The following is a 21695-nucleotide window of genomic DNA, read 5'->3' as shown; positions in this document are numbered from 1 at the left end:
AATGGTTTGGAAGAAACTGAGGATCTTTTCCTTGTCAGCCACAATTCTCATACCAACCCGAAAAGCCCCCATACCGTTGCTATCGTAACAATCCAATCGTCCACCCCCACTATCTTGAGGAGTACCCTCCGAGTGTATAATCGCATTCCACAAAAGAGCATAGCCAGCGCCGTGAAGATGGATGAAACGACAATAAGTTCCACTGCTCGATTTGATGGTGCCGCGGATCTGGCGTAGATCCCCTCTGATAGTGGCGGCATCCCGACTGATTTAAGTGAGCTGTGGAAGAACACAAGAAGATTCACCAAGCTTTGCTCTTTTTTTTTTTCTTTTTGCAGGAAAACATGTCCTGGGAGAAGACGAGGGGGGTAGTTTGACGTACCACGCTGATGAATGTTTCTTGGCTGACAATAACTCGGTGTGGGCTGAATAGCTGTGCTTTCCGAGGATATTCACAATTGTGTGATATCATCCTCTACTCTCTGTCGAGATGGTGCGTTGAGAGTGACTTTTGTTCAGCTCCACAGATCGAAATGACAAGATCTTGCAAGACATTCTGCGGAAGCAGGATGAAATCCCCTTTATGAATGGAAAGATCCGGGCGCATGTTTTAACTCGAAGCTTTTCCTTGGATGGAATTGTGGCTGGAATTGCGACTGCGCATGTCACTACAACTAAGTGTGGCGGATCATTGTTTCTCTCCCATGGTTTCTATCGCGGGGGTGTTCTGTTGCACCAAACCATAAACACGCTGTCTCTCTTGACTGCTTAAGGTCACCATTAAAGAGCGTACCTTCCTCTGTAGCGAAAAAGAAACAATGATAATAATACCAGCCTTCCACTGAATAACAGTAAGCCTCGCCTCTGATCTACAAATCATTATAACCTCGTTCACATCGTCCGGCCATAGCTTCTCTTTTGTTTCTGTTGTTTCTGTTCCCCCTTTTTTGTGGTTCTGCTAAACCTTATTTCATTTATTGGCTGAGACAGGGCTCCACCTAGGAACCACACGAGCGGATACTCAGATATTATAGTCGCGTGATGATGTCAGAGGCACCGCGTCGACCAGTGAACAACAGCCCTAGCCATGCTTACTCCCTTATGTTCCAGTCTAGACGCGCCGATTATCTTATTTAATGCAAAAAACCCCACAATCTGATCCGTCACCTGGAGCGTGCTGATCACGATTGGGGAATTCTGCTTCATGGTATCTCGGTATTCTTTCGCTACTTCGCACTTGCCACCCAATGTTCCTATGTGTCTCTTGATTTGCATCGGTTGGTACGCTATGGTGACTGGCCTCTCTTCACGACTGCGTCTGGTGGCTATCGTCGCTAATATCGATCCTGTCAGCTTGTCATAATGGTTCCTTACTAACCCCATACTTCGCCCCCGAGAACAGAACCCTTGTTGGCGTGCAATAAGTTGACCACACGCAAACCGTGATTCTCGGCTATATTATTCCAGGAATTACCCGAGGCTATATATCTGCGAAAAGACCGAGTTAATTGGAAATGAACTGTCTCCAACTACAGATAAAGACTCATTCGAATTCAGTTTCACCACTTGAAATACCGAGGAAAAGTCCAGCTACCTAACTGTGGGGTATTGGTAGATGTGAAGACTTGTTTATGGCATGCACTGTACAGGCAGGAACAGGATGTCCAGGTTCAACCTTTTCCGCTGCAGCTAGCCAAATATAACGTTTGGGGCGGTTTGCGTATCATCGTATTGTCATTTCAAGTAAATTTCAAAGTCGCCCATACTGTAATTTTATTTAAGAACGCAATTCATGATTTTGAACTAGGATATAACTTATAAAAAACAGATTAGCGTGTTCGAAAATAAAGTTTAAGAGAGAATTTAAGAGAATAAAATGCTGAATCTGATTTCGAGCGGGTCTGTAGAAGTGGTATTTTATGAACAATTCATCATTTAAAACATGATTTCGTGGGTTATAAGGTTAACAAGTAATTAAGTTATAGATAGGTTTTGACTAGATTGATATCATCTTTCACAGAGATTATACATTTTTTCTACCACTTTTTATAGAACTTGTATGTTAATATAGTTAACATGTTCTACGTGACGTTTTCTAGATGCTAATGCCAAAATTTTCTCTAAAATTATTGCGATACAATCGATGAACTTGGTATGTTCATGAAAACTACATCAACATTCTTGATGCTTTCGACAGGACTTGGCCATTTCTTTCGATGTTTTAACGTCTTCCTCTGTTCACCTCAGATCACATCACTGTTTTCGAAACTGTTCATGAATGGTAATAGGATTATCCTATGTTTTGACTGGTTCAACACTCATTTGACGTGTTCAGCAACAATAAAATCGACTCCCTGCTACACAGCCCTTTTTCTATGACTGACTACTGTCATAAGGCTGGACTGTCAGATTTAGTAGAGGTACCAGACAAGGTTTCCTTATTATGGAGGAGCTTGATCATTACTGTTTTATAAATTCATTTAAACCCCCATTTTTCATTAGTGATTATGATGGCTCATACACATTTGAAGGGATGTCTTCCAGCAGTAGTAAGATTCCACAGACATAACAAGGAAATCTGTCCATATCAGATATTGATAAATGAAGCTCACTTCGGAAATCAATATGAGTCATCCGACTCACAGATTAAGAACGCTTTCGTAATAAAAGCAGACAAACCAAGGGAAATGGTGTTGCCATCTACGTGCACTTTCAGATGTTCGCCCGGGTTTCTGCCCTTACTCCTTCTCGACCTGCTTCTTGCCATTGAACTGGTTATCGTCAAGCCACTCCATGTACTCAGGGATGCCCTCCTCGATATCACGGAAAGCCAAGGGTGCGGCCTTACAACGAAGGCTGGAAAGATCGGCACAGGTGTAGCTCTGGTATTTACCCTTCAGGTGTTGAGTGAATTGGATGTTGCGGATGTATCCCTCAGGGCTACCGAAGTGACGAACAACCTGGGTCGCGACCTCCTGGAATGATCTGGCCTTCCCGGTGCCGACGTTGAAAATTCCATCAACTTCAGGGTGATCATAGAACCAGCAGTTCAAGCGAGCCACATCCTCCACGTGAACAAAATCACGCTTCTGTTGTCCAGCCTCGCATCCAGCGTATTCGCCGAAGAGTTCAACCGCTTTGAACTCCATGCGCTTACTGTAGAACTGATTGACCACGCTGGCCCTGGTGCCTTTGTATTGCTCGCGGGGTCCGTAGACGGTGAAAAGGCGGAGGCCAGCTACCTGCATGTTCTTGACAGGTTGTTTGTTCTTAACGACATACTGGTCGAAGAGTAGGTGGCAGTAGCCTTGGGGAGTCAGAGGCGCCTCCTTTCCGTCGGTGACGCTGAAGCTTGGGCTAGATCCATAAACAGTGGCTGAGGATGCGTAGATGAGTCGGATCTTCAAATCCTGGCACCAGTTGAACACTTCCTTGGCGTAGGTAAAATGGGCATCCATCACATCGGCGCCATTTTCCTCGGCAGTTGCGCCACCGTAGTGGTAAACAACGCGAGCCTGGGTGAGGAACAACTTGTTGCGGCTGGTAGCTCGGAACTCGGTGGTTTCGAGGGTCGAAGTCCTGTTGCAGATGGCAGCGCGAAACTCCGATGGTGAGATCAGATCGGCGATCTGGCAATCGGCCAGGTTTCGAAATTTGGCGCCGTCGACCCCAAGGTCATCCACAACCAGGATGTTGCTGTGGCCACGGTTGTTGAGCTCCTTGATTATGTTGGAGCCAATGAAGCTCGCACCACCAGTAACAACAATCATGATGTTGAGCTGGTCAGTGTCAAGCGCAGAGTCAGAAATGTATGGGCTAGGTTGGAAGGGAAAGAGGTCCACATGAAAGGTTCGAATCCTGAGAGGGGAAAGAGTCCCATAGTTTGAGTCGAACATCTCCATGAGCAGGTATGTGAGGCGAATCGGGCAACGACGATGGTTGAAGGTCTGGAAGGTATAACTCACACAATGGCCTCTAAGTTTTACTCCTAACATAGGGTACTAATATATGGCTATCTGATAGATGGTATGAGCTAGGCAAAGCTCCCACGCAACACCTTATTTCTGGGGACATGAAACAGTCGCTGAGCGAACCTCCACAAAACTAATGCTAGACCAGGATGATCAGAGGTGATACAACAGTCAACACGGACGTCAAAGCTTCAAGGCTTCAGAAAGGGGAGAGAAGAAAAAATGAAGGCACCCACCGGGATCTACCAGGGCGATCTCTAGGAATCGAACCGGCTCTCGCTGCAAGGTACGGCCTTAAACAGTTAACTGTCTTGTTTTACCACTAGTTTATTCAGCGGGGTGTTAGAAAGTAAAGGTAACTTGTTGATAGGTGTGTTTTCCCGATTAGGAACGTGGGTACCTGACCGATCACGTCTTCGAGATCCCCGTTTTTGCCTCAACTTGCCTTGATACTATGGCTTTGATGCCATACTCTTCATATCTACTATACTCAACGCTACACGGTTTATAGGTGGTTTTGAAGCGTAGGAGACAATTCCACCGCAGAAAGGCTTCTACAGAGTAGCTAATATCTTCAGCCCATGTTGCTGTGCATTCAACACTCTCCAACTATGATGAAAGATATGCACTGCCAGTAGAACAAAAGATGGAAGATACTTTAGAGGGGGTTATTCTCATGATCCTCCTTGATCCTTCAATCCGCCTTATAGAGAATATAGCCGGGCTTCGCCCGTCACGCTTTTAGATTGAATGCTTACCAGCATATCCCTCTGCCCATCCAAACTAAATCTTCCACCTCGGATCCAACTGACCCACTCATCTTCCCTCCGCCCAAAGGACCTCTCCTCCAAACTCACCAACCTCCATCCAACCACCACGATGGTTACCCGCAAGAAACCATCAATCCTAATCCTAGGAGACCTAATCCTGAACCAAGACCTCCACGGCAAAGCATCCCACCTATCCCCAGATGCCCCAGTCCCAGTCCTCGCACAAACAAAGATAACCTCCACCGTCTGTGGCGCAGCAAACATCGCCAAAAACCTGGCCGCCCTCGAAGCAAAGGTAACACTAATCGGAATAACCGGCCAAGACACCGAGGGCCAGAAAATCCGCTCAATCCTGCACGACTGTGGCATCTACAATATCGCCTTCGTGTACGATGGACGCCCTACAACATCCAAGACCCGCATCCTCGGTAATGAACAACATATTGTCCGCATCAATCGCGAAGATACGACGTCCATATCGGATGAATGCCAAGATAAAGTGTTAGAGATTGTTCAACGATGTCTGCCAAATGTCGATGCTGTCCTCTTGGTTGACTGCGAGAAAGGATTCTTTAATCCAACATTGCTCGCCCAGATCATAGGGTTGGCCGGCGCGTCTGGGAAGCGGGTTCTTGTCGATCCTTCTGGGTGGGACTTTGCTCGGTACAGTGGGGCGAGTGTTCTCATGCCTAGTCTTGTGGAATTGGGGCGTGCGTTTGGGGCTGAGATTGGGATTGATGATGCTGTTCTTGTTGATCGGGCGGCCCGATGTGTGCTTCTCTCGACTGGAGCTGAGGCTGTTGTTCTTTCTTGTCGGGAGAAGGGGGTCTGGGTCTATCAGAGGGGGATGAAGACGATCATTCCGGCGGTTGAGTGTGCTGTTGTCGACGTCAGTGGGGCCGGAGATAGTCTCGTTGCGGCTTTTACGTGGATCCTATCGCGCGGTGATACTATTCTTGACGCGGCTGTGATCGGCAATCTGGCTGGTGCTCTGGCTGCGTCGAAGGATGGGAGTGTTGCTATTACGTCCGCGGAGTTGAAGGTGTATGTTGAGATACCTGAGCCGAAGATCTCGAGCAAGATTGTCAGCCGACTGGAACTGGTGGGAAAGATCGCGCATGCAAAGGCAGCGGGGCGTCGCGTAGTTTTTACTAGTGGATATTTCGATCTCCTCCACTCTGCCATCGACTTACTTCAAGGGGCGAAAGCAATGGGCGATCTTCTAGTTATTGGGCTCAATTCCGACGACCGTCGAGTCGGGGCAGGCGGACCCATCGTTCCTGAGCTGCAACGGGCCAAACTTTTAGCCGCGCTAGGCTGTGTCGATTATGTGGTCCCATTCACCGAGGAGACGCCGTTGGCACTTATCGAGGCCATCCGACCCGACATCCTCGTTCAAGGTGCAAATTAAAGCCACTGCGCTGATGACGAATAGGTCCTAACTACTCTGAGATTATCGAACGCCACTGGCTTGGTAAGCCATGGTCGCTGTCAGGGGGAGATTCGGGGAGATAGGAAATTTGCGATGTACCGGCATACTTCATGCAGTGACCTGTCCAAACGGAGACAATAATTGAAGACTCCTTGCAATGATCCCATCAATATTCAATAGTTCAATAGAATTGACTACATATGACAGTTGGAATTCCTTCCATGCAATGAAGATCTCCGCCTTATCTCGTTAGTAATAAAAGTCCAGAGATAAGCCAACAGCCCTAGATTGGCTGAAACAATGAGGCTTCGAACAATGTGGTAGTGATCTATTCACTACACTACACTCTACACACTACACTGCACTATATTCATATGATCTTTGCGCTATTGGACACTTCCCCTTGCCGTTGAGATAAGCCTTCTCTACACCAGTAGGCGTCCGTATACACCACTTTTAACCGAGGTGTTAAGGTTAAGGCTGACAGAGATAATAACGTCCGGAGCTCCGATATACACGTCTGCTTATATTGACCGTGTGTCTCCCCGGGGCCATTCCAAAGCTTATGCGCAGACCATGTCTCAACACGCAGAGACCTCAACGTCACTATGGTGGCCCGAAGAGCGCATCAAGTCCACCCTGGACACAAAGTGCATAGTCAGCCGCCTGCGACAAGAGAATATCCCGCGGTTGTTTGAACTGCCGCGATGGGGTGAGGGGTTGACCAGTGAGACATATATGGAATACATCCTGCTCAAGGCTGGTCGTCTCTTTCTCATTCTGGATGCTATCGGGATTCCCGATCGCATCTTTGCGCTTGTCGATGAGTCGTGTGATGATGATGATCTGCCCATTGCGGAACACAGTGTCGATCTCCTCCGCCTTTGTCCCCACGGGGAAGATATCAACCTCGATACCCGCTTCTTCCATGCGCAATGGCGGTTTTTGGTCCGCGGCATTGGAGAGGGTGACCACGTTGTCTATACTGAGAATGAGGGTGTTCCTGTTGAGGTGGTGCGCTCTCATACAAGCAGTGGACTGCATGGTCGGGATGACACCGTCGACAAGGTCGTCCTCGCTGGTTCGGTCTGTCGAGTCTATATGCGCACTCAAGTGCAAGTCGGCGGCGCGCCTCATTTCTTTTCCTCCAACGAGGTCCTTGCTGAGATCCGCAAGTTGAGAAAGCTCTCCCACGAACACCTCATCTCAGTCTATGCCTCATATCTCAAAGACGACAGCGTGAGCGTGCTCTTTACCAACGCCACAGCAGATTGGACCCTGCACGGCTTCCTGACCGACGAGCCTTCAGCCTTCAAACGGCTGCCTAAAGAGCAACGGCGCCAGACCCTAATCACCTGGCCTCACTGTCTCGCCTCAGCAGTCTCCTGGCTTCACTCCCGCGGCCACTCCCACGGCGCAATCCGGCCATCCAACATCTACATTGATGCCAACTACCACATCTCCCTAGGCCAATTCCAAGCGCTAGACTCGCTCCTAAATCCTCCACATGTCAATGACCTCGAGGCATACAACTACTCCGCACCAGAGCGCTGGGTCCGACCTTCTGCACCAGCAGCGCCCCAGAAACCACCACCACCCACCCAAACCCTCCTCCAATCTGGCGGACGAACAAAACGCAGAACAAAACCAGCCCGGCTAGCCCTATCCCCTCTAAACGAAAGCCCACCCTCCTCCACAGAAAATCCACGCCCAGACTCAGCAGCATCAAAGGGAACAGTCATCCGCATAGGACTACCAGGCTCGCCATCCCGCTTCTCCTTCGCCTTCTCCTCATCCTCCTCCTCGGCAGGATCATCATCAGCATCATCAGCAGCAACAGACGCAACAGCAAGTCCAAATACAAACCCATCAACAACAAAGAAACACCGTCCATCCTTCTGGCCCCTCAAATCAAGAGCAAGGACCTTCATCTCCTCCTCCTCAACCTCCTCCTCGTCAGCCTCCTCAACAACCATCTCAATCCCCCCTTCCTCCCCTTCAACAACATCCTTCAGCATATCCCCAACAAATACCCTCCACCCTCCGTCCTCTTCCCTCCGCCACTCCAAATCAGCCCAATCCCTCGCCTCATCCTTCCGCCCTCCAACACCCCATTCCACAGCACCATCCTCAACCTCAAATTCCCTCCCACAAGACTCCCCAGCAGACCTCTTCTCCCTAGCAGCAGTAACACTAGACATCCTAACAACCCTCCACAAAAGAACCCTCACATCCTTCTCGACGCACCGCTCAGCACGCAACAGATCAGCAGGCCGCGGCGGCGGAATGGCAGATGCATCCTTCCACCTGTCCCGCAACGCCGTGCAGATCCAATCGTGGATTGCGTCGCTGGAGGGCGATGCGTTGAAGAGATGTCGCCGGGATAGGAAATCTGATCGGTGTTTTTGGGCGGTCCCGAGGATTCTGATTGTTGTTCGTGCTATGCTTGATGGGGATGTTGGGAGGAGGCCGTCTGCGAAGAGGGTTCGGAGGTGTTTTGGGGGAGCTGTTAAGATTGGGTTTGGGGATGTCCATTGTGGGAAGAAGGGTGAGAAAGGTGATGGTGGGAAGAAGGAGAAGGAGAATGATGGTGATGGTGGTGGTGGTTATGGAAGGAATCTGGAGTCTATTGGTGAAGAAGGTGGTTCAGGATCTGGGTTTGGATCTTCTGCTTCTGTTGCTCCTGCTTCTATTGCTCCCTCTATTTTTCCTTCTGAGTCGGCTTCGGAGTTTGATTTTGGGTTTGAGGATACGGCTAGTTGCACTGAGAGTGAAGATGAGACTGAGCATGAGCGGGAGAAGGGGCCTCGGGTGAAGATTCAAGTTGAAGAAGACAGTGATGGGGATCTTTCAGAGGATAAACCTGAGATTCGAGTTGATCGGGTTTCGCCTCAGTTGTATTTGCCGGATTTGGATGTAAATATTACTGGGTTTGAGGGGTTGACGTTTAATCGTTAGGGATTTGGGGATTCATGTTTATGTTTGTGTTTATGTTAGGGATGTACGATTACGTCTTTCGACGACACCTGCTTGACAGCAATAATAATTCATTTGTGTACACGTGAAAGACAGACCTGGTAAGATAACCTGTATGTAGACACCAAAGACGCCAACTGCTTCCATATAACGTTAATGCAGTAGTTCACTGAACTGGTCTATCGGAAAATTCATGTATGCATATCAATACAACTCGCCATGTGGAATCACAGCCAAAGGGCAAGGGCACCAAGCATGCCGGAGAGCACAATAGAACCGGCGAGAAGACGCTCGGTGATGGGGGAGCTGGCGGTCACTGTGAAAGCAGCACCCTTCTTGGTCGACGAGGCGGTAGCAGACGAACCAGTGCCGCTGGCGCCGCTGGTTGTGGCGCTGGAATCGGAGCCCTTCTTGTAGGTCTGGCCCAGAGTGGGAAGCGGAGAGCTAGGATCCACATTCCATCCACCAGAGGTCGAGGCAGGGCACTCAATCGACAGGCCTGTGGCCGACTTCTTGTAATCGGAGAGGGCAACACCAGTCGGGTTCAAAGTGGCCCATTGAGACTTGAGATTGGCAAAGTCAGGCGACACAGGGGTTGGGGTACCCTGGCGAGTGAACCCATCCTCGATCGAGCTGGCAGTGGCGGTAGCAGGCTTGACACTGGGGCCATAGCTGATCAAACCGTAGTTGTTGGACTCTTCAAGCCACTCGTAGATAATAGATCCGGACCAAGTATCAGCCATCTGGTCCCCAAAGATCGCGGCCTGGTCATCAAAGGTACGAGGCTTGGGGGTGTTGCACCCGGTCTCGGAAAAGAAGATGGGAATGGGGTAGTCAGTCGCGTTCTTCTGCAGCATGTTGTAGCCGGATTGCTGGTAGCTGGAGTCACCACACCACTCATAGGCGTTGAGTGAATAAAAGTCCAACCGCTCAGAAGCATTCGTGGAGCAGCCGAGGTAGTTCTGGAGCATAGGTCTCAGATCGGCGATGTCGGCAGCGGAGTAACCCACGGGGATTTCGCGATATCCCTTCTTGTCACGGTACGCCTTGATATCGCGGGCAGCGGCCAGGACGTAAGGAGCAGCGGCGGAACCCTCCGCCGTGGTGAGGACTTCGTTTCCAACAAGGACACCGGCGGTGTTCTCATACTTCTGGAACTCATCGAGCACCGCCTTGAAGCGATCAAACTGGGTCTCATTCCAGTGGGGGGCAGTCTGTTCGATCTGTGTGGAGAAAGTGTCCAGATCCACCCAGAGGTAGATACCGGCATCGGCCAGAGCTGTCATGCAACCCTTGTGGTTGGCACTGGGATCGACATGGTACACACGGATAGAATTGGTGCCCAGCTCGGACATGCGGGCGATGTCGCGCTTGCATTGGGCTGTGTCAACAAGCGGGTCCGAGGGGGTCAGCTGATAAGCAATGCCTGTCCGAGTCAGTGATGTTCTCTAGTCCTGTGGAGGTGTGTTACCTTTGATGTAGAACTGAGTGCCGTTCTCATAGAAGAACTTGGACCCAACAGCCGAGATGGTCGGGACGGCGTTGACTGTGGCGGCCTGCAGACCAGCCAACAGGAATGGCACCGAAAGTGCCAAGGAAGACAACATGATTAATTTGTAAGTAAATGGTGTGGAGTACTCTGTAGAATTGGATCAAAGTAATTAAAAGAAGAAGAATCCCCTCTTCAAATTATTTCAATTGACCTGAAAGAGAAAACGGCAGGAACAATCAGGACAGGAACAAAAAACAGAAACTTCGGGGTGAACTACGGAAATGAAAGCCACTGCAATTCCTTGATTTGGGCCAAATTACCTGCAGGGTTAGCCTAGCGTGCTTCATTCTTCCCATTCATACCAGAGTAACATGCCAGGGATAAGTATATGGATATCAGATGTGAAAAGTATCCATTCCATTAGCAATTAGCAATTAGCAATACTCAAAGTAAAACATAAAATTCAATGGAATGGATTGATTTGTTGACAAAATCCCCAAGTAGTACGTGGGGGGCCGTTAGCTGGGCCCAAGCCCTAACCCCATTATGTGTTGGCACAGCATGGCTTGTATCACCGATAGCTCTGTGTTCGTTAGGTTAAGTGAACTTGCAGTATTTCAGATAACTTCGTACATGTAACTTGTAGCAGACTTTGTATGTATTTTATTGTATATTTCTCGCGTACTCACACGTGAACAAAGTTGATCATTCCATACGTTCCGCCCCTGTGCCCGGAACCAACCGAGTTCCACAGCACCGACTATAAATAAGATAGATTGAGGCTTGAGACAAAGCTATAAATGCAATGTTGAACAGATAACGTAAATAGCCACACTTTGGACCATGCAAGTCAGTCTCACACTATCTAAGCAATCACTACCTGTAAAAATCACCAGACTACATTCTAAACCCTGTCAATCACTACTCTTCTTGCCCTAGACGAGGGACCCCCTCATACCCACACTTGGCTCTAACGCGGGAAAGATAGTCCATCAAACCTGGCACACGGCTTACGATCATCGGAAGTTTCTGATTTGTGCTACATGTATCTTGATTCGACTTTTTAACTGGTAAACTGGTTGATATCCTAGTCTTTGTATTGGGCAGCAGACCCCCGGTCGGGCTCGGAATAGGAGTCTGAGACCCCTATCTTTCAATAAAATCAACGCTAGAATAACGCCATCGCTCGTTTTTAAATCTCCCACGAGCCACGTTACCCCACTGGGCGGTCTTCGGCGGTCGCTCTGGGGCTAGAACGGGGTCCCTGCGATAGGGGTACTGTATACATAGAGTCTACTTTATACGGGTAGAAGCTGGGACTGAGAGACGAGAGCTAAGAAGCTGTATACAAGTATACGAGTATACTAAGATAGAGAACTACATTATCAAAAATATGAGCTTATGTGTCTGTACTCTGTAACCGTAACATGGAACAGTTGATATGCAACAGTCCAGACTCTCTCCAATCTCCACCCTCCCCCCATTCCGGGCCAAGTCCGCCAATAATCAACGCCATTGGCAAAGTGTTCGTCAGCCAGTGGACCCCAATTGCGATCGACTAAGTGACTACCCTGGACTGTGCCCCCAAAACGGGAGGCAAGGCCTGATCTGCGCTGCTGTGTGTGGCCATGACGTTTCCGCAAAGGGGGACCTATATTATTCTCTGTTGCCCGCATCCGGCCCCTGGACCCTTTATTTTTATAGTCTCCATGTACTCTACCACTTGCCTACATGTACATGTATAACCTCGATCATTGATCACTGATCAGTATACACCATGTCGTCCCCTTTCCAAATCCCCTCTCACGCTCAAATCGAGCTAGAGCGCAACGAAGCCTTCGGCGCAATGCGCGAACAACTCCGCAGACAAGAATGCGGCATGGAACGACCAAGCTTCTGCACCGCCCATCGCCACTCTTGCACAACCACAGAACAAGAAACCTTCCGGCTCCACCGCGATATCATCCACACCCTGCTCGTCCCCCTCTTCCTAATCAACCACCAAGCCGAGCGCGTCGCCGCCCGCACCCTCCCCAGCAAAAGGGCCGCCGAACCAGAACGCGCTTTCCGCGGCGAAGCCCGCAGCGCCTTCGCCTGGCTGAACTGCATTCTCACCGAGGAACACGACTGGTACCTCACAGCCCGCTGCCCAGCTTGCATCGTCCTGCACGTTCTCCACTCCGAGCCCACAATCCGTTTCGTGACCGTCGCCTCCCAGCTCGCCGGTGCGCGCTCCGGTTTCCAGTGCTGGCTGACAGCGCTGGAAGCAGCCGTCTGCGAAGATCCCTTCTGGGGCGATGCTTTCTGGCCGGATATTGAAGAGCGCGCTTCGCGTTTGACGGATGGTGTGCAGGAGCTTGTTCGTCAGTGCTACGAGCTCAGTGCTACCCTCGATAACCCGTCTCGGCCTATGCCCTCCATGACGAAAGCCTCAATGCCGGTTTATGGTCGCTCTGCTTCTTGCAATATTGCTCTGAAGCCTTCAAGCTTTGCGCGGAAGCAGGTCCGTCTCACGCGTGAGGAGCAGAAGTATCGTTCTTCGCTAGTTTGGGGTTGCTCGCAGGATTTGCAGCAGCCGTTGGCCGGCTGTACTACTGCTACTCAGTCTCGGCGCCGGTCGCTGACTTCTTGAGGGGGTACTGTGGGCCATGGTGGTATATTTGCCGTCATATGCATTTTTATCTCTTTGTAGCCACCGCTGGTGGACTATACGCACTCCCCGACCGAGCCTGTTTCGAGCAGGCAGCGGTGGACTATCCACAAACTTCCCGATCGAGCCTGTTTTGAACAGGCCTGTCTCGATGCCAATCGACGGCCCAGGCTCTAAATCAAGTCCTCGCCTCAGACTACGGAAATCATCGGGAACAGTGTCCCGAGACAGAGTCATCCACGCGACCGAGATTAAATCTCACCATGCAAGGGTCTCGGATCTGGAGAATAGCCGTTACTGTACCATGATGCAACGGGTTTCAGATCCAGATCCATGGACAGGTCTTCTCCAGTTTTCTTCAGTCTTCTCGAAGGCTCTAACTCGCCGATTCGGCCGAGGAATCCGGATTTCCTACGGGGCCGATTCAAGAATTATCATATACACGTATATATTTAATCTTAATACAATCTACGGTTCACATTGATTCGAAAGGGATTCGTTTCCATGTAGCAACTATATCCGTACGCGTGTACACAGTGTACAGTACATGCACAATTAACGGGAAGTGTTTCAACTCGCTAAGGTGGCAAGTCACTCAATCTGAGACCGGTGGAGTCTTCCGGAGATGGAAACTGGGATCAGAACCAGATCTGGGCGCACGGTGGAAATTAACGTCTAAAATTGAGTCCAGTCTGCCCAGTATTAACTTATAGTCCAGTATAATTAACTATAGTCAAAAATGTACAGTCTACTGTGTCAGATTTTCGAGGGTCTACTCCGTACAATATGAGGGGTGGATGGGGACGATGCGAACTTCATGCGAACTTCGAAGCCTAGAATAGAAGAGAGTGGAGAGAAACAAGATTTATGGGCAGCAATCAGACTGTACGACTACAGATCACAGAGTATGCCCAACCCCTCTCAGTGGCGGAAATGGGAATTGTACCAAGTACCTCATGAACAATATACTCCCCACTCGATCTATAGTACAGATACATGTGTATGGGGGGAGAGAGAAGTCAGATGAGAAGGTAATATGTGGCAGTCTGGTTCAGGTAATGAGTTCATTTATGTGGGAGACTCTGACACTCAACTCGATGCAGAACCGAGAATGATCGCCGCCCCGTGGAGCTAACGAAGCCATCGGTCGCTCTAGACTACACATTTTTAGCACTCTCGGGCCTCATAACATCCTGAACCAGTAATTGTAGGAGGAAAGAAGGCGACTGATTCTGACAGTTAATCTAATAAAACTACCCTAACCATACTCTCTACTATGTCCCCTATACACCCTATAATGTGTGACTGAGTGCCTGCCGAAAACCGATGACTCCATGACTGAATGTTCTAGACCACCGAGTCTAGCCCAACCCTTGGCCCATCTAGTCACTGGTACTTGCCTTTATACCCGATCGCCCATATAATCCCAAGTACCCGATACTCTGGGCCCGTCAATTTCCAGGCCTTGTTCTTTCCTTGTCATCCCTTCTTCTCCCTCTTCTCTCCATTTCTTCCTCTTCTTCACCTTCACCTTCACCTTCACCTCACCTACCACCTCTCCTACCCCGGCCTCTGTTCCATGCCGACCGCCATCTCCCTCCCCATCGAAGACTGGATGAATTCTGAACCCTGCAATGGACACTGGCCTGTCGCCCTAACCGATCATCTGGCCATGTCTGTCCCGCCAACTGTGAAAGTCGACACACGAGCACATCTCCAATCCAACACTTCCGATACGCAAGAAACAGTCAGCACCGCGAGCCCCTCCAAGGTCCGCCGACGTGCCTCCCAAGGATCCCTGCGAACGAGACCTTCCCCAGTGTCGCGTTTCCTCTCCAAGAGCAGCGTGGCCGTCAACTTCCCCTCCTGGGAACACCGTGGTGCCTCTGGCTCTCGGGAATCCCGCCCCCGGTCGGCTGATTCGCGCCTCCGTCTGTCTACCACTGTGTCTCGCGGGCCGAGACCGTTGACTGCCCACTCTCCGGCCTGGAACTCTCCTCCCGCGTACCAGTCGGAATACCCCTCCACATTGCCTCCCACCCCGCCAGAAGACGATATCCACGTTGCGTGGAACCCCAAGTCCGACATGTTGTTGTACAATGCGCACCCGCACCAACACCCGGCCTCCATGAAGATGATGGACGATGGGCCGGGTGTAGATAACTCCTCCACCAATGGTGCTTCAGACACACTGAGTAGCCCATCAGATGGGGCCTCCCATGGCTCCTCCAGCTCTGGGGGTAGCCCCGGGCCTCACGATGACATGGACTGTCAGCCGGACGTTGGCTCATGGCTGGATCATGGCATCAACTTGACGGGTAGGTCTGCAGTTAGCCGGACTTGGAATCATCACTAACATTTCGCAGCATCCTCACTTGGTCTTGCCAATCCTCGAGGCGAGGCCGTTAAGATCGTCTCTCAAACTCTTCCTTATCCCCGCACATCCGATCAGTCCGTGTCACTACCGAAGACCGATGGTGTCTTCTGCTCCATGGTCCAGGCCGTTCACAACCACCTCCAGCCTGGCCAATCACCGTATATCAATGTCACCCACGCAGTCCCAGAGCAGTTCAGTCTGTCGAACTTGCCTCACTCTCCTCCTAGTACTCCTCGCTCTCCTACTGCCGCTGAAGAATACTTCAATGCCACCGTATTCTCCAGCGCAGCAGTCGTTGGTGCATACCACGATTACCGTGGGCCCCTCCAACGGCATATGTCTCACGCTCCCATGCCCATCGTGCCTCCTCACAGTGTCCACATCTCGGTTCTCGAGCGCTATCTCCCTCCTCCTTCCGCGCAAGAGTACCGTGATTTATTCTGCCCCACCCGTCCATCCTTCCTTGTCGACCGAATGAGCGAGCTTTCGCCAAATGGTGGCTCCCTCCTCTTCGTGTACCCAACCAAGAAGGGTGCATCAACCTTCAAGTCCCAATACCTGGGACCCATCCTCGATCCCCTGCTCCGTCAGCTCGTGGTGGTGAACGAGCTGTCAGCGGATGTGGGTCGCTACCTCGGCAAGCTCAACACCGTCTCCCAGATGGACGACTTTGCCACAATGAAAGCAAATATCGTGGCTCTCTGCGAGTCCTTGAGCTCGCCCTCTTCCAAATTCCACGTCGCAGATGCAGGCCGCGGAAGCACCCACCTCGACCGCAATCTCTGGTCCGAGTGGTTCATCCACCAGGAGAAGGCCCGCATGAAGGAGGTCCTGAACTTGTACTGGCAGAACGGCCGACGCCACCCGCACAAATCCATGAGCTCCGGCGGCATGTCAGGCAAAGAAGTCACATCCGCCATGCTGCTCAGCGAGATCTTCGACGGCATCCGCAAACGGCGCTATTGCGAAGACAACGAGCCTCGCGATGGAGTCGAGCTCGGCGTCTTCGTGATCCGCCGCACGAACTAAGCAGCCCTGCTCTTTCCCCCCCCCCCTCTTCTCGACACCACATACCTCCTTCCACTTCCATTCTCCACCACCTCATTCCACCATAGCATATTTTAACACATCAGCTTCAGCTCAAAAGACATGGGACGAAGGCGTCCCCGGTGTTGGTTTGGGCCTTTGAATTTTTCTCTCTCAGGTGGATATCTTGGAAAGATCCCACTGCATGACTCAAGGCCCCTTTTGTGAGCCTCCTCTTTGGAACGAACTATGAATACCCCGGTTGTGTTGGCGATTCGGGTTTTATGACTTCTTTTTTTTTTTTTCTGTCTTGATGATGGAGATATAAATAGACACAATTTAGTGGCAATAAATCAGCTTATATAGCACACTTCTCTGTACATGCGTAGAGTCAAAAATGGAATTTAGGAATTAATAGGAAATAAAAGGGGTTCGCTGGTTTGATTAGGGGGTTATACGCTCAGCTTATCTGGTGGACTGTGCTGCTGTTTCGGGGTTGGTTGTTGGGTTGCGTTGGGCTTCACCGGTTATTGTGTTTGTTTGTCTTTGGACTGGTTTATATGTGTTCATGTAGAATAGCTCGTTGATATGCGTGAGGTGAGATGATATTGTGATATTCTTGTACATTAGCTTTATCTATGGTATATCGGATATACTACTGTACATAGGGCTTGAATATGGGGTAATGGTAATCCAATTCCACCCACTTCTATTCTGACTCCTCTTCCAAGGTCAGACAACACAATTTACATAAAGAGCTGAATAAAAGAGCAAAAAATGCCGATAAAAAGCATTTTGGAACAGCCATACTATACAACTGATTCATCGCTTCCCGTCATCAAAACCAATACTCCCTACTGAGCCCTTTGAAACCGCATCCTCATCCCATCAAGTTTAGTCGCACCTTCTCCCATGTATAGCGCCGCACAACACACGCAAGAACAATTTGAGCTTCGATATTGCCTAGTTCCTGTCCGATGCAATTTCGTGAACCGCGCTCGAAGGCGGAATGCGCTCGCTAGAATGGAAGTGTTCGTATCCGTTTCTGGTTCCTTTCTAGGTGTGATGAATTGTATAACAACCGCTCAGGTCTAAACTCATCCTTCGAGATACGGTATACACTACTACGCCATCGAGAAGCACATTCCCACCCCCGTTAGGTGTTTGGATGGTAAATCCACTCCTGGGGGGAATATACCGCGCTGTTCCCGAGGGCGGGTAGAGACGGAGAGTTTCTTTGATGATGGCGGCAGTGTAGCACATTTGCAGGAAGGGGCTTGCTTTGTGTTTGAGGAGTGTTTCTTTTGTCGTGGTTGGTGAGGCGTCACTTCCTAGGAGTGTTTAGTTCATTTTTTATGACCCCTACGGCGTGTGGTGTTCGGCTTAGCTCGTATATTGCCCATTGGAGGAGTATACTTGTTAGCTGGGCGATTTATCAGTAGAACGCAATCCTAAGGATTGTGGGGAGAGTAAACTGCTTGTCTTTTAGGGGGGAGAAATTTGGGTCAGTGCAGGCTTTCACCTGGGCATGCCCTTCCAGATTCAATACCTACATATGTGCATGAATTTTCAATTCCCTAACAGTCTTACCAACAGTATAGTTGTGGTGTAATTGTACAAGCTAGTTGTTCATTGCTGCCAGAAATCAACGCTGGGTAAACAATCCATCTTGCCTATTCCGGAGGATATATTCATGTCACCACCATTAGTGGTCATGCGTCTGATTGTGGAGACAATGGAATTACGAAGAGGCCCTACTTGCACAATCTTCAATAGAATAAACTCCTATTCATATTACTCAGCTCTTTCCAATAAAAAACCCCCTATTGTAGTGTCTCTGCCCACCTGACCGACCTCATCTACTTCGGACCGGCGATACCTTTTCCCGGTCATACTTCTCCGACGACCCACCCCTCAAGCATCTCTCACCAACACTGATGCAATCTAACACTTACCCTTGACCACTCTCACCACATACAATGTCCTATTCAAACGCGGCACCCACCAGCCCGGGTGGCGGGGCCAGCGGCGTCCCTTCCAAACGCGACAAACGTCGTACTGCGCTCCAGGAGCGTCTCCAGGAACTCACCGCGCAGTTTAGCCATAACCGCGACATCCAGTTCCGCCAACAGTTGCACGCTTTGCAGTGCGATATGACTCTTATCAATAACGCCGACCCCTATGGTCCTGGTCCTCTACTTGACACCGCTGATTCTATTGCGGCGCTTATCGAGGAAACTGTCGGTGGTGGTAGCAAGTTTGCTAAGGAGATGGCTGGACTTGCTGGATCTTGGTACTCCCGCTTTGTCCAGCAGGTTAATCAGGTTAAGGAGACGAGGGATGCGAATTTGACCGCTACTATGGTGAGTCAATTGTTGGTTATCTTGGTGGCTTTTTACTAATCGGACTTTTTTCTATTCGCAGAACGGTTACAACGATATGCTTGAGCGACAGCAGCGCGAACACGATTTCCGGGTTTACTTTGCAAAGGAGGAGTTCAATCAGCTTTCTGCTACGCTCCGGGAGCGATTGGTTCAGAACATCTCTGGCAAGCGTGCCCGTCTCATGCGCGAGAAGGAGCAGCTCGATATCGCGGATACCAATGCTTTGCTGCTTCACCCCAATCAGTTTAGCATTACCAACCCCGCTAGCCCCGGTGGCATTCACAGCAACCGCAAGACTCGTCACACTCGTCACCGCGTTGACCTCGACGAATTGGGCAACGGTGTTATCTCGGAGTTGAACAAGCGCAAGCGCAAGGCACCCGAGGAGGAACCTGGATCTCCCGCACGGGATACAGGCGATGCTACTCCCGCGAAGCGCGCAAAGGCCGAGATTACAAAGGAGCAGTTGGCACCAACATACTCAATTCACTCCCTGTTCACCGACAAGGAACTCAGCGCGCACGCAAACCACGCCCACGTTGCTGCAGTTCACTTTTTCTCAACCTCAAAGCGTCCCGACCACGGCTCTGGCGCTGTGACCAACGGCAACAACACCGACGCCGAGGATACCCCGGAAGGCACCGGCAATGAAGACAACGGCACTCCAAGTGCAGCAGACATGATGCGTACCGCTAGCCACAACTACCACGCCACCCGTTCGACCCGCACAACTGCCGCTCACAGCGCTCTAAGTGCCCTGGCCGATCTAGCCGATAAGCCTGCAACCCGCCCCAACCTCCCCTACCACGTCCTCTCCAACTACCACGCCCGACCAAACGGCAATGCCCCACCCCTAACCTCCCTCATGAACGAAGAAGTCGACGACGACTGCGCCCGCATGAGCCGCCTCAGCAACAAGCCCCTTTCCTGGATCGACCACTCCCTCGTCGAGCTGGTCGCAGCCCCTCTGCCTTCCTCTGATCTCATCGACGGCCATGTCCCCGACCCCAATACCTTCTCACAACTGCACCCTGACTTCTCACCTGCCATGGCTGTTGACTGGACTCCCGCGGCTCACAACCCTGCCCTCGAGATGTTCCCGCCAACCGCTATGGAGCGTGAGCGTAGTCGCAAGCGCACTCGGAACCACTAGAGATCGCATTGAAATTTCGATAAGGTGTTTGTTAGATAAGATGAGATAATATGGGATGGACTGGTTAGGATGGATGGGCTGGTTTGGTGTTTTTACAGGAGTCATGGGTTTCGGTTCTACCCACGGCGTACTTTCTTCATGGTTATCATTGCCATCGATTTGAACATATTAGCGCCTTGTGTTACTTTGAAGTGAATGCGTTTCAATACATTCTTTATTTATTTATGACCTATCAGCAATTAACAGGGCAATCTGTCAGAACTATTAGATGTAGATTCGAGTCCGAGGATACGAGCCATAGAGCAGCTTCTCGACAGCACTAACCTCCTACACAGGGATCATAAATGTGTATATAGTGCCATAAAGTATTGTTCAGTCTCTATATGAAGCCTCAAAGCGAGCATACCGTTTCATGCATCGTTTTCGCCCTACTAGACCTCTCTTTTTTCACCTCTGCCTTCACCTCTGCCTTCACCTCTGCTTCCACCCCTTCTTTCACCTCTTCTTTCACCTTTTCTTTGGCTATTTTCGAGTGCCTGTATATATAACTCATCCATCATTGGCTTGGAAGTTTTGTTGTTTTCACCATTCTCAAGACGCCAAGCTTGAAACGCAGAACGCTGAAGTCAATCGACTCAGTGTGTTTGCTGAGGATCTGAAGATCATCCAAGGGGCCGTATTGAGCGACTGAGCGGCGCTCACCAATGACAATCGAAACGAGCGCAATGCGCTAGCACATGGCGGGCGAATCCGCCAAGATATAATCACGATCAGCGAGGAAAAAACCTCAACGTTGCCGCACGCACGCTGATTGCGTTTCTGTTTCGCCATAAATTTTCCAAGGACACTCTTCTCAATTCTCTCTCGCCGCTCCTTCTCGGCCGACTTGATTGACTCACGGGCGGCGGCAAGGTGTGACGACCAGTGCGCCTCGTCAATTTTTGGCTGAAGCGCTTGGAAGAGGCTCATCAGCAGTGCTCGAACGACCGGAATTTCAGCGTTCACGGCCAGTTACATTGCAGATTTCTCTGCTTGGCGGGCGTTGCGGAACCGATCATGGCTGTTTGGGGACAGCCGATCACATTTACCTGGAACTTGGAGGTGATCTAGACCACTGTTAGCAACCGAGTTCAATAAACCTATTAACGTGATATACTTACTCGACAGACTCTTCCCGCTAGCTGCGATTCCTGCGGCTGGCTCGCACTAGTCCGTGTTAAGATTAGCGGTAAACTAACCTTGTTTTGAGCCAAACATCATTGACGGCAAGTCAAAATGTGAGCTAGTGTGGTTTCGGGTACGGCCCGAGAAACAAATCGCAACTGTTTTGAGGGTAAACCGTTTTCGAAATCTATTGTATAATTTGCTATTGTTGCATATCTTATATGAGCCAGCATTTAAAGTATTTCCAGTCTCTATTGCGCGATGGAATGCCCGTTCGATCAAACTGAAAATGAGGGGCCA

The 21695-nt window shown here is 50.2% G+C and overlaps 7 protein-coding genes across 7 annotated transcripts; 5 read left to right on the top strand and 2 right to left on the bottom strand.

The window, feature by feature from the left end:
• Window positions 1–2738: 2738 nt before the first annotated feature.
• On the bottom strand, window positions 2739–3902 carry PENARI_c016G06975 (uncharacterized protein; the record flags this gene model as incomplete). Its single annotated transcript, XM_022634092.1, has 1 exon — window positions 2739–3902. One exon carries the CDS (start codon window positions 3900–3902, stop codon window positions 2739–2741), a length of 1164 nt encoding a protein of 387 aa, XP_022485960.1.
• Window positions 3903–4850: 948 nt separating this feature from the next.
• PENARI_c016G01556 (uncharacterized protein) lies at window positions 4851–6152 on the top strand (the record flags this gene model as incomplete). Its single annotated transcript, XM_022633965.1, has 1 exon — window positions 4851–6152. The coding sequence occupies one exon, from the start codon at window positions 4851–4853 to the stop codon at window positions 6150–6152; it is 1302 nt and encodes a 433-aa protein (XP_022486065.1).
• Window positions 6153–6749: 597 nt separating this feature from the next.
• Window positions 6750–9131, top strand: PENARI_c016G09431 (protein kinase domain-containing protein; the record flags this gene model as incomplete). Its single annotated transcript, XM_022634137.1, has 1 exon — window positions 6750–9131. The coding sequence occupies one exon, from the start codon at window positions 6750–6752 to the stop codon at window positions 9129–9131; it is 2382 nt and encodes a 793-aa protein (XP_022486100.1).
• Window positions 9132–9376: 245 nt separating this feature from the next.
• Window positions 9377–10756, bottom strand: gel6 (putative 1,3-beta-glucanosyltransferase; the record flags this gene model as incomplete). The annotated part of the gene is made up of 2 exons (XM_022634171.1): window positions 9377–10575; window positions 10621–10756. 2 exons carry the CDS (start codon window positions 10754–10756, stop codon window positions 9377–9379), a joined length of 1335 nt encoding a protein of 444 aa, XP_022486117.1.
• A 1662-nt stretch (window positions 10757–12418) lies between these two features.
• Window positions 12419–13273, top strand: PENARI_c016G03654 (uncharacterized protein; the record flags this gene model as incomplete). The annotated part of the gene is made up of 1 exon (XM_022634009.1): window positions 12419–13273. One exon carries the CDS (start codon window positions 12419–12421, stop codon window positions 13271–13273), a length of 855 nt encoding a protein of 284 aa, XP_022486039.1.
• A 1690-nt stretch (window positions 13274–14963) lies between these two features.
• PENARI_c016G06305 (uncharacterized protein) lies at window positions 14964–16697 on the top strand (the record flags this gene model as incomplete). Its single annotated transcript, XM_022634075.1, has 2 exons — window positions 14964–15609; window positions 15658–16697. 2 exons carry the CDS (start codon window positions 14964–14966, stop codon window positions 16695–16697), a joined length of 1686 nt encoding a protein of 561 aa, XP_022486120.1.
• Window positions 16698–18673: 1976 nt separating this feature from the next.
• On the top strand, window positions 18674–20231 carry PENARI_c016G07403 (Sds3 domain-containing protein; the record flags this gene model as incomplete). Its single annotated transcript, XM_022634102.1, has 2 exons — window positions 18674–19057; window positions 19119–20231. 2 exons carry the CDS (start codon window positions 18674–18676, stop codon window positions 20229–20231), a joined length of 1497 nt encoding a protein of 498 aa, XP_022486067.1.
• Between the last annotated feature and the right edge of the window lie 1464 nt (window positions 20232–21695).

The sequence above is a fragment of the Penicillium arizonense genome (assembly GCF_001773325.1).
Source record: "Penicillium arizonense strain CBS 141311 chromosome Unknown PENARI_contig016, whole genome shotgun sequence".
Lineage (NCBI taxonomy): Eukaryota > Fungi > Ascomycota > Eurotiomycetes > Eurotiales > Aspergillaceae > Penicillium > Penicillium arizonense.
This window is presented reverse-complemented; position numbering and strand designations above follow the sequence as displayed.